Genomic DNA, 12,259 nt, shown 5'->3' with positions numbered 1-12,259 from the left:
TTCCTCCAATTAAATATTGAGATAAAGGCATAGTCTCTCGTCCCTGTTACAGATTCCATTCACTGGTAATTGCCTCAGGCTGATCGGTCTATTCACAGCCTCAGACATACTTAACCCTGAGTTGAGCTTCCAAATACCTACTCGCATCACCACAATTTCCAACTCTATAACATTGCACGACTCTGCTTGTCTCAACTGATCTGATGCTGAAAACTATGTACATGTCTTTATTATTTCAAGACGTGACTGTACCAGTGCATTGCTGGCTGGCCTCCTACATTCTACCTTTTATCATCTTGAGATCACCCAAACTTCTGCTCATTCACCCCATGCTCACTGGCCTATATTGGATTTTGGTAAAGCAAATGCATTGCTTTCAAAATCATTTTGAGTTTTAAGTTCTTCCATAGCCTCATCCTTCTCCATTTCCAGAGAGTCCTCCAGCTCCACAACCTTCCCAGCTATCTGTGCTCCTCTGATTTTGGTCTCATTCCAATTTCAATTGCTCCACTATTGGTTACTGTGTATTCAGCAACCTCGGCTCTTAGCTCTGTACTTCTAAGCTCTGTACTAACAGCTGTTAAAAGATGTGCTGTAACCAAGAACTTCACAGAACAGCCTTGCAAGGACAAAGTTGGAAGTCAACAGCAACACAAAAAATATAGAGGAATTCACACAGGAAAAGATTCATGATTTCCAGTTTGAAAAAATGATCAAAATCCTCCCAGCATCAGAAATGACGAGTGGATCGCCATTGCGCTCGGAGATTCCCCCGATTCAGCACTGTTGCACATTTCTTGGATTTTCCGATCCCTGTTGTCAAATATATCCATAGTGCAGTTTCCCTCCTAGCAGAGTATGGTTGCGGTAAGACAGGGCATGTTCCCTTTTTACAGCACCAGTTGCATCATGGTGAGTGCATGAATGAGTAAATGGGGTGATTATGACAGTCGGGTTGGGGTAGTTGGACCAGACCAGGTCAGGTAGAAGGTAGTGAGGTAAGAAGCAGTTTGGTTTGGGTTGGATTGGTGGAGATAGTCAGGTCAAGGGGTAGTCAGGTTTTGGTTTGGGGCTTATGCCTTTCGGGCATAATGCGGCCAGTAGATTGCGTCCCATGACGAGCAGAGTGGAGTAGTTTCACAAAAGTGCACCATTTGGGTGAAAACCATATCCGTGAAAACTCGGGTTATAGTTTGGAGGTAGTCGGGTAAGGGTGGTCAGGGGTTCAGGTTGGGACGATTGGAGGGTCAGTGATACAGTTATCCAGGTGAAAGATTTTTAATTTCCTAGATAAGCATTCAGGTAGGTACCATGGAACTGTCCAAAGTCCCTGACTCTAGCTGAGTCATAGCCTTTCACAGAGAGTCTCAGAGAGCAGGGGAATTGCCCATCGGACACTGAAACTTTGTGGAAGAGGAGCAAAGGGAGTAACCATGAAGTGCATCTTGATGTATTAAGTTCTGCTGATGAGAGTAAACAAAAATCAAGGGAGCAATCATAGATTCAGGCCAATAAATAGCACAGCTTGGATTGGGCAATGCATAAGACTCGTGTTAGATGTTCAGTGAAGAAGGCTGTTTCCATTATTTTCCAATTGAACTGTCTCCAGTCTGTGAAAGATAATTAGTATATGCTGGACTGTACAATTTGGGGGTCTGGCCAGGGCAGCAACTGGCATCAAATGGGAGAATGACCTTCATGACCCTAAGGAAAGATGAACTGCTCTGTCCACCAGGACCCACGAAGCTGGTGTGCTGGAGAAGTGATTGTGACACAGTTGAAAGACAATAAATACAATAGGAGCAGGAAAACAAGGTTATTGTCATTGCTTTGGTTGTTTCAAAGGACCTGATTGTCCAGCACCTGCCATACAGTGCACAGGGTTGTTACTGAAGATTCAGTACACAATTATTTCCGACAGATGCATGGCATCAAGACCATGGCCGCATCTACCGGAATGGGAACAGATGTCCCGCAGCGAGTTTAGTCAGGTATTTCCTGGCGCCCAGAGCATTGAGAAACACCACGCTATTGAACGCCCATTTGGGTAGATACGGTGCCTCAGCGGGGAACACCTCGATGAGGCTGCATTTAGTTCCATTTTCTGCACTGAGGAGTTCCACTCGCTGGAACCAGTCAGTGCAGAAGTAGGGCAGAATGCCATTTTGAAATGGCGTCCCAATCTCTCAACCCCTTGACACGACCCCAGAACCTCCGCAAAGCCCCAACTAATCTGCAAGGAGGTCCTCAGACCCATCCAGCACCCACACAGGGTATCCCCGGGACCGATTCGCAACGAGGGAAAATGCCACCTGGGACCTTGGCAGTGCCAGGCTGGTACCGCCAGGGTGTCAGGTTAGCAGTGCCAAGGTGCCCATGTGGCACCAGCAGTGCCAGGGTGCCAACCTACGCAGAGGGCAAACACCTGGGGGCTTCAAATTCCCTGGGAGACCAGCTTGAGTGCTGTTCCATCTGGTCCCCTTCTGTGGAGATTAGCACTGAACAATGCTTGTCCGAGGTCTCCAAGTCCATGGTGTTAGGACCCATCGTCTTGGGGAGATCGTACGAGTGCACATTAGAGAAAGACTAGCGGTCTGACTCTAATATGCAGATTTTCCAAAACGTAATTCGCCCACAATGGGCAGGATTCACATCACGATGACTCGCAAGATCGCATTTGATCTTGCAAGGATAGCCGGGTAGATCCCGGAAGGAGGAATCTCCCGGCATCTACCAGTCGTGTGCACCATGCCACCTTTGGGGCATAATGCGGCCGGTAGATTGCGTCCCATGATGAGCAGAGTGGAGTAGTTTCACAAAAGTGCACCATTTGGGTGAAAACCATATCTGTGAAAATTCAGGTTGGTTGGGAATTGCTCTCAGATGAAGACTAATAGTTCAGCGCTCGAAGAAACGTAATTGGAACTCTACCTAAGCAAATTCAGAGCTTTGAATGACTTTGACTGAAATTGGAGCCATATGTGCTAAGTAAATTCATGAAATCTATCTTTGTTGTGTTTCATAATTAATGTATAATTTATAGTTTATATTGACTGCATATTGCCTGCTAATTTATGCTTAATTTTGGTTGATTGTCAGCTGTAAAAAGTGAAATCTTATCCATTGACTTCCTCGTTGGGGTTGTTTGGTACATTTGATTCTTTTTGTTTGTTGGTCTCCATGGTTATCATAACAAATGACAGAACATTATGCATCATAACAGTAAACATCAAAAGAAAAACTATCATAATACAGGTGATTTAATCGCAAATAAATGATCATATAATTTAACTATACTTACCAAAGCATCTGCAACAGCTTCCTCTACATCAGATCCTGTATTGAGAACTCGCATGGCACTCACTGATGCAGACAATCTACTGGACTGATTAAACCCATAGCGATCGGACCCTGCTATTTTAATCAGTAAGAAACAGAAGTAACTTTAAATGTTTATCAATAAAATACCACATTTCTATTGAATCTTTCAGGAATGAAAATGTTGCATTAGGATCACTGAAAATTGTTCAAACAGAATAAAACGTCACATGCATAATGTCTTGTGATCTAAATAAATGTAAGTAAGGCATCAGACAGAAAAAAAAGGTTTCTGCCTCTTCCATAAGTTTACACAGAACAGTGTTATTTTAAATGATATTTATGCTGCAGAGTTTTGCTTGGAAAAAAATCTGTACAAGGAGATACAGAAAAATTAGCTCGTTTTTGACTCTGCCCATTAAAATCTTGAATTCACTGATGCAAATTAGAAAATTCCATTTGCAACCTCTGCAAAAACTACATTTTTATCTTTTGTTTTCATTCCAATTATCTTAAGTGGAGTGACTTCAATTTGTGCTCAATATGTACATTCTATTGGGAGTAAGGGAGAGTTAGGTGCACAGATACGGAGACTGTGACAGGTTGGAATGCACACAAAAAGGGCCATTAAAAAGACAATGACCTAATTCTCCCAGTCCCTGGATTGTCAGACACAGGAGATATGCCCGAGATCCGCATCAGGACCATATGGTCCTGAAATAAGGCAAGCGAAAAAGAAAAGCCGGAGGAAAAACATATCAAAAATAGGAGCAGGGTAGATGATCCTATCCAAAAATGCATCAGTCTCTTTCTTCAATATAATCAATGACTGAGCAACCATAATCCCTGCAGCAATTAATTCCTCAGATTTACAATCCTTTGATTGAAGCCGTTTATCTTCATCTCAGTCCTCAAGGCTATTTTCTTATTCTGAGACTGTGAAGCCAAATTGTAGCCAAGGAAAACATCTTCCTGAACAAGGGACAGAATGACTGTGAAGGCAATGGGGGAAATCAAGGTTGGCTGGATTGAGGGGTACTTGGGAGACAAAGTGCATCCATGAAGGAGAGATAGCTAAAGCAGGAGTGAACGAGGCCTAGATAGAAAGCAAATAATGGAAAGAAAGTTATTTTGGTAAAATTTCTGATTTTTTTTTGCAACGTAAGAGTACAAGAATCTCTGCAGCATTATTCTCATTTAAATTACACTGTAAAGAAAATAAGATGTTCAAAAATATAATTAACTTTGATGAGAAAATAAGGATGATAAAATTGTTCATTATGGTTACAGATTCAGGAATATGCCAACCAAAAAATGCCAGGTTGGAAGGTTTACACAGACAATGTTGGCATGCTATTACCCGATTTTTCACCTGTAGCTGAATATGTGTCTGAGGTGTAGAGAGCACCAGTTGATCTGGAGTGATGTCTGGACGCTGTAAGTATAGGATGACAGAACCCTGTCTATTACAATGGTAAGCCTTCCATTAAGTGCAAAATGTTAATTTGAAATTAAAAATTTGCTTTAGATAAAAATAGCAAACATGTCCCCTCCTGTCACACTTTGGTTATCATGACCTAAATTGATATCATGCTCTATTACCTTGTTGTTTCCCTTGGGTTTACATCTCCTCTCGTATTTCCCTTCCCCTCCACATTATTTGCTACCTTCCTAACCCCAGGCACCATTCCAGAATCTGGAGAATTCTGAAACATCAAAAAAAAAATGGATCCATCATCTCTGTAAAAATCTCTTTTAAAACAATAGGGTGTAGATTATCAAGTCCAGGGGATTTGATGCTTTTGATCCCATCAATGTTGAATATGTTTTCCCATTAATACGAATAATCATTGAGTTTTGCTTTTTCACCAGACCCTTGATTCCCCATTACTTCTGGAACATTTTTAGGTGTTCTACCATGACAATGCTAACAAAATATTTGTTTAATGTATCTGTCATTTTCTTATCCCCCATTCTAATTTTTCCTGCTTTGCCACCAAAGGACCCAGATTTACACTTGGCTATAATCTTTCTTTTTTACATAGTTATTAAAGCTTTGACAATCTGTAACAACTAGTTTACACGCATATCCTATTCTCTCTTTCTTGATAAATTTCTTTGTGATCCTTTGCTGAATTTCAAAGTTTCCCCAATCCCCAGGCTTGCTGAACTTTTTGGCAATATTAGAAGTCTATTTAAATCAAATAACTAATACCCAACACATTTATTCTACTAAGATTATATATTTAATGCATTTTATGAAAATGTGTGTCATGTTCTCAAGTGAAGACTCTGGTTATTATTTGTAATAATTTTTGGTGTTTGGAAGTTTTTGCTATTTTTCTATATCAAAAATAATTTCCAACAAATTACCAGGATATATTCATAACATCAATGGGAGCATGTTTGGAAGCTATGTTCCTCTAAATCTGTGTGGGTGCCCTGAGCAGTCGGTCAGAGATTAAACCAGTTGCATTGTGTAAAAGTCAGACCCTTCTGTGCACTTCCAAAGTGGGTCAAAAATGATGAGAACAATTTTCAAGTAATAAAAATCAATTTCCCATAAATTTGCAAGTACACAGAGGATGTTTTCAGTCTGAAAAATGAAGCTGATTTTACGAGACCGCCACCTTATTCATTCACAGTAATATAACAAATAGGATAATATGTAAAACACTATGCACAGTTATTAAAGTAGGACATGAAACAAGAAAAAAACTTTGCCTTCCTTCTTCCAATGAAGGAATTTTAACTGCTTTTGGGTCCAATACAATATGTTCTGACTAATCTCCTTTAAAGTTGTCATATCTCAGTATGTAAAATTGAAGCTGTTTAATAGATGCAAAGCTGAAACATAAACATTTTTTTTAAACTTGGAAATCACCTGTGCTAATGTAAAGACAAGACAACTATTAAGCAACAAGCCCTCCCTATTCTGCTGTTCAATGAATCTCAGCTGATCGGCCACTAATTTGGTTAATGATTTATGGTATTATAAAAAATTGATATGCAGGTAAAAATGCATCAGATTTGTGAACAATTGTTCACAAGTATAATCAGAGCCGTAAAAACAAATCAGCATTTTCAATGTTATTAAAAAAAAGCTGTCTGCAAAATGTCATTTATTAAAATAAGTCTTGTTTTCTGCGAAGCCAATTGAATTTATGTACAAATATTGTACCACCTTGTTATATTGCTACAGCTTCTATAATTCCACAGACATGACACCAAAAAATGAGTTTGATTTTGAGAGCCACTGAACCGGCAGACCATCTAACCCAGGGGTGGGCAAACTTTTCCGTGAAAGGGCCACATTCAGAAATTCACAATTTTAAAGGGCCGCATAGTATATTAAGTAAAATAATTAATATTTTAAATAGCCAAAATAAAAGGTCTTTAAAGAAAAAAAAGCACATTTATTTGAAAAACAAAGTAACTCAATAAGTAACAGAACAATGTCAATGAGAATGATGCATCTGACTGCAGTCATTTACCAGTTTGTTGAAATCAGGTGTCAAGTTGCTTGTGCTGATCCTTAACTCTGACAGAAGCACAGCCTAGCCGAGTCAACGATAAAAACACGCGTAGTGGGGTGGATGAGTGGGGCTGCCTTATTGGTCGGTTTAGTTGGGTGTGCGACCAATAGGAGTCCAGGTTACAAACAATAATAAGGCTTATTGTTTGTAACCTGGACTCCTATTGGTCGCACACCCAACTAAACCGACCAATGAGACAGCCCCACTCATCCACCCCTCTACGCGCGTTTTTATGCGGCCCGCCAATGAGGTGCCCGGAATCATAACCGGCATTTTTGAAAAGCCGCTGAAGTAAATGCGCTTATTGAATAAGCGCATTTACTTCAGCGGCTTTTCCCCGGCGGCTTTTCAAAAATGCCGGTTATGATTCCGGGCACCTCATTGGCGGGCCGCATAAAAACCTTTGTCGGGCCGCATGCGGCCCGCGGGCCGTAGTTTGCCCACCCCTGATCTAACCTTAAGGTAGCCCAGTTACTGCAACGGTGCTGCTCTGCATTGCTCAAATATTCATTCAATTATTAAGTGCTGGGGTGTAACACCCTCAAAATATCACCAATAAAAATCAGTTACACAAGGCATGCTATAATGCAATGAAACAGGTTAAGTCCCTTCCGGCTCAAAAGATCAAAATATCAAAATACGTCACACAAAATAATTAAATCGTAAGGAAATGGTACTGGAAAATGAATCAACAAAACTTCTGCTTTGCAAGCCATGCTACATTGCAATGACACCGGTTAAATCCCTTCCAGCCCAAAAGATCCAATATTAAAAAACACACACTAATTATTTAAATGATGAGGAAATAGTGCTGGAAGGATGGAACTTCAAAAGAATAACCGCGAAGGTGCAACAGATTAACATAGAATTTATTGTGGAAAAATGATCAATGAGGTCAGCAATGTACATCATTATTTATGTAGCAATTTAGAAGTTGATGTCCAAGATGCAATGACCCTGATAAAAGACCCTGATAAAAGACCCTGATGAGCATGCTAAAAGTGGCACATGCCCCCTCATTAATCATCAAATACATTGAACAATGTGAAGTTTCTTACTTATGTGGTAGTTAATGACTAAACGTACCACAAAACGTTAGGACTTCTCCATTCATTATTAATTGCTTCCAAGCAACCTCTGTGGCACTGAAATTCAACTTTTACTAGTGCGCAATCACATTCCTTCAGCTTTTAAATCTCAGAGATTTTTTAAAATCAATTTGGAAAGAAAATAAGGGCAATTTTAAGGGATTTATATTTATATTAGTAAGCATTAGAAATAAGGTATAGGTTTAAGTGGGTTTAATTTAATGTTTCTGCGCTTGGGTAAATCCTACAATTAGATTTATGTTGGACAAAAGTGTTTGCATGTGTGGGGTTGATTTCAATTACAACTGTGATTCTGTTGTGCTTAGAGGGCTACAGCATGCAGAGTAAATAAACTAGCAGCGGTTGCTTAGCAACTGGGGCCATATAAGGTGGAGAAGCTTTTAAAGTTTTAGTTTACCAAATTTGGTTGCAGTTGGAGATAGGTAGTGAGAGAGAAGGCAATTCTCACAGCTCAGCTAGCATCAGTTGAGTTTAGCAGTTGGGTTTTAGAAGCCTGAGGAATATTACTCCCAGCCTTTGCAGAAGAAAAGCCATACTATGGAGTAATGGCAAAGAAAACAGATGCTGGAATCTAAAGTCCAGCTAGTTAAGGAAACTAGAGAAGTGAAGAAGTCTGGAGTGAGTGGAACAGAGGAAACAGGAATCAGAACAGATTATTGTTCAGTAAAGTCACAGAGTTCAAAAGGCATTGGATTGCGAGAGGCCAGAAAGATATTTACAGTAGTACTAAGGATTGTGCAAAAGTATGACAGTTTGGGAAAGGTTATTTCAAATAAATGTGGAAATCGGTGGCTGGACCTCGGAGTTTGTGTAAAACCCTGTAAGGACAAAGGAAACCTGAAGGGAGAGGTGTAAAACCTGAAAGCAAACCCTTGATGGAAGCAGTGGAGGGAACACAAAATGTAAGAGAAGATTTGAAATTTACTTTTTGAAAGCGAACTTGAAATCACTCGTCTGGAAACTGGAGTTCAGTGAGACAAGGTGGCTCACAGTGCAAGAATCATTTTGAGGGAAAAATCACAGACATTAGGTTCGAAGAAGAGTGTGTGTAATAGTTCACAGCCAGTATGCTTAAATGGGACTGTGATAATGGGACCATTGTAGCTTAAGGTGTATTAATCTTAAACTCCTTGCATTTGTTCAACTAAAAGGGGAAGTAAAGGAGATTTGTATTATAATCCAATTTTTTCATGTTTAATAAATGTTTTTTTCTTGCTAAAACTAATTTGCGGTCCTGTGACTCTGTTCCTCCACGTTTTATTTAAAAAAAGATAAGTTATGGGGCTGGATTCACCATTCTAAGACTCCAGTGTTGTCAAACCATGCGGAGAACAGAGTTCATCGCAGAGCGAGTTGTCAACATTCTCCACCACATGGACCAGACCCGGTTTTACTGCCAACCCAGGGCCCACACTCTGTAGTGCTGCAGGTATGTATCACGGAGGGGGTTGCAGGCGAGGGGGTGGCCTGGAGAAGGGGGGGGGGGGTGCATTGTTTGTGTCTCTGGCCAATTTTTCTCTCCCACTAGACGGTGAACCTGAAGGCGATCAGAGCTTCCCGTTCACTTTGGCCCTGGCACACACGCAGTGAGACATCCTGTGCCTGCCTAGGTCCCACGTCCTACCCAACTTCGCCCTCCCCGCATCCTCCTCATCAGACGAAGACTGGTGTTCATCCTCTTTCTCCAGCACATTGCCCCTCTGCTGTGCGATGTTTTGGAGAACACTGCAGGCCGCCACGAGGCGGGCGACCCTCTTAGCGTCATACTGGAGTGCTCCAGGCACCTGAACCGCATCTTCAGGAGTCTGAAGCACCACTCGATCGTACCTCTGGTCGCTGCATGGGCATTGTTATAGTGGGTCATGGCGTCAGACTGTGGCCTCCGGATAGGCGCCATTAGCCACGACCACAGCGGATAAAGGTGTCGTGCACACTGCCCGGGTATCGGGTGCAGACATGCATAATGCGCATCTAATGGTCACATAGCAGCGGCACGTTCATTGAGTGGAACTCCTTTCAGTTTTTGTAGAGCGGCCTGTCACCTGCAGGTGCTCGTAACAGGACATGTATCCCGTCGATCACTCCCTGGACCCGGGGCATCCCGTCAATTGCAGCAATCCCGCTGCCGGGCATCCTGATGGGATCGATCCATATTGAAGTGGATGTATTGTGCCAACTGGGCATATAGGGCCTCCATGACAGCATGGATGCACCTGTGCACCGAGGTCTGAGAGGTCCCAGACAGGTACCCACTCGCGCCTGGAAGGACCCTGTGGCGACCGACACTTTGATGGACAGCGGAGCGTGTCGCCTGCACCCCCATCCCTCTCCCCACCATTCCCCCGCGGTGCCAGGTGCGCCATGATCTGGTGGATATTTCGCACTCTCAGAGTCTTCGGTGGCATGCCCGGTCCGGCATTCCTCAAATGACTTGTGGTTTTAAAATTCGGGAAACAAGCGCAGCGGCTAAGGTGGCCAGAGTTAGAAAGGTGCTGCTAAAGAGGGGAAGGCAGGCAGGGGGTTTGGGTCTTACAAACCTGGGCGGCGAATGTGGAGAAGGTGCGGAGCTAGGTCAGAGGGGTTGATTCCCAGTGGGTCAGAATGGAGAGTTTGTGTAGGGGGTCGGGATTGAATGCGCTAGCAACAGCGTCAATTCCGATGGCCCCGTGGAAATACTCATTGAGTCCGGTAATAATAGCTTCATTGAGAATTTGGAGGCAGTTTCGCCAACCCTTTGGGTTGGGGGCAGGGTCAAGGGAAATGACGATTCGGGGGAACCACAGATTTGAGCCAGTGAAGTGGGACGGAAATTTTCGGAAATGGGAGGAGTGTTTAAGATATTAAAAGATTTGTTTCCTGGGGGTCAGTTTGCAGGATTGAAGGAGTTGGGAGCGAAATATGGGCTTGAGCAGGAGGAAATGTTTAGATACATGTTTAGGTTCGAGATTTTGCCAGAAAGGAAATCCAGAGCTTCCCGGTGGAGCCAGCCTCCAAATTGCCGGAGGAGGTGCTGACGAAGGGGGACTGGAGAAGGGGGTAGTATTGGCGGTTTACGGGGTTATTTTGGAAGAGGAGTAGGCACCACTGGAAGGGATCAAAGCAAAGTGGGGGGAAGAGTTGGGAGAGGGAATGGAGGAGGGGTTCTGGTGTGAGGTGCTCCAGAGAGTGAACGCCTCCATCTCGCGCACAAGGTTGGGGCTGATACAGCTGAAGGTGGTGTATAGAGCGCACCTTAAAGAGCGAGGATGAGCCGGCTCTTTGAGGGGGTAGAAGATGCGTGTGAGTGGTAGTGGTGGTGGTGGTGGTTGGGGGGGGGGGGGGGGGGGGGGGGCGCAAATCGCGTTCATATGTTTTGGTCCTGTCGAAAGCTGGAGGATTACTGGAAGGAGGTTTTTAGGCTAATCTCTAAACAGGTGTTGTAGCCTTCACCTCATTGATCGCCCGTAGGCGGATCCTGTTGGGATGGAGAGCAACCTCTCCACACTGTGCCCCGACGTGGCAGGGGGGACCTGCTAGAAATCTGGACTCTTGAGAAGGTTAAGTTTGAACTGAGGGGAAGGATGGAGAGCTTCTACAATTCATGGGCGTTATTCATTATGCACTTTCAAGAACTGGATTACATCGAACATTAGGGGGGTTGGGGGCTGGGAAGGTTGGGGAGGGGGACTGTATGTGTTAATGGTGACTATGGGTGATTCCTGATTCCTTATTGTTATCTGTTTATGTTAACACACGGGCAGTTGTTTGGGGGTTGGTGGGAGGATGGAATTGTTGTTGATATGGGGATTGACATTATATTGTTTATTGTTGGTGGGTGCAAATTTGGGAGAAAATGTGAAAAAGGATTGACTGTTGAGGGAGAAAGCAGAGGTAGGACATGTTCCCTGACATGCAACCGTGGGCTGCCGGTCCTGCCAGTGGTATGGCTGGCCGGGGATGGTGGCATCTTCCAGGGTTGGAGACAGTAGCGGGTAGTTTCCAAGGGATGGGCAATGGCGGCGGGGAAAACACAGGACCGGGATGTCCAGGCATTGCCGTGGCTTGCAAGGTAGCCACTGTGCTGCGCACCCCACTGACCGGCCACCGTGAGTCGTGGTTCCGTACAATGACATCGGTTGTATGGGCGATCCACCCAACACCCATCAAACCGCTCCCCCCCCCCAAACCAGTCACCATCCAGCGGCATGGCATCACACGGGCCACCCAAGAGCAATGCACACGGTAGCCCTGAGAGGCCGGGCACCGGATGGGGGGGGGCCACACATGGTAGCTCTGGCATGAGTAGTGCCAGCCACC

General features: G+C 43.7%; 1 protein-coding gene across 36 annotated transcripts in view; it reads right to left on the bottom strand.

Annotated features, from left to right (window-relative positions):
* clasp2 (cytoplasmic linker associated protein 2) overlaps window positions 1-12,259 on the bottom strand; it is a 582,371-nt gene that overhangs the window by 209,065 nt on the left and 361,047 nt on the right. For 21 of the 36 annotated variants that reach the window (XM_038809907.1, XM_038809871.1, XM_038809906.1 and 18 more), the window contains 2 exons: window positions 4,679-4,753; window positions 3,302-3,414 (listed from right to left, as the gene is read on the bottom strand). In XM_038809907.1, coding sequence (XP_038665835.1) covers window positions 3,302-3,414; window positions 4,679-4,753 — 188 coding nt within the window. The remainder of the gene's footprint in view (window positions 1-3,301; window positions 3,415-4,678; window positions 4,754-12,259) is intronic. The other 15 variants (XM_038809905.1, XM_038809874.1, XM_038809885.1 and 12 more) reach the window with 3 other exon arrangements.

The sequence above is a fragment of the Scyliorhinus canicula genome, chromosome 10 (assembly GCF_902713615.1).
Source record: "Scyliorhinus canicula chromosome 10, sScyCan1.1, whole genome shotgun sequence".
Taxonomy (NCBI): Eukaryota; Metazoa; Chordata; class Chondrichthyes; order Carcharhiniformes; family Scyliorhinidae; genus Scyliorhinus; species Scyliorhinus canicula.
The sequence above is the reverse complement of the archived record's forward strand: the minus strand, read 5'-3'. Positions and strand labels throughout refer to the sequence as shown.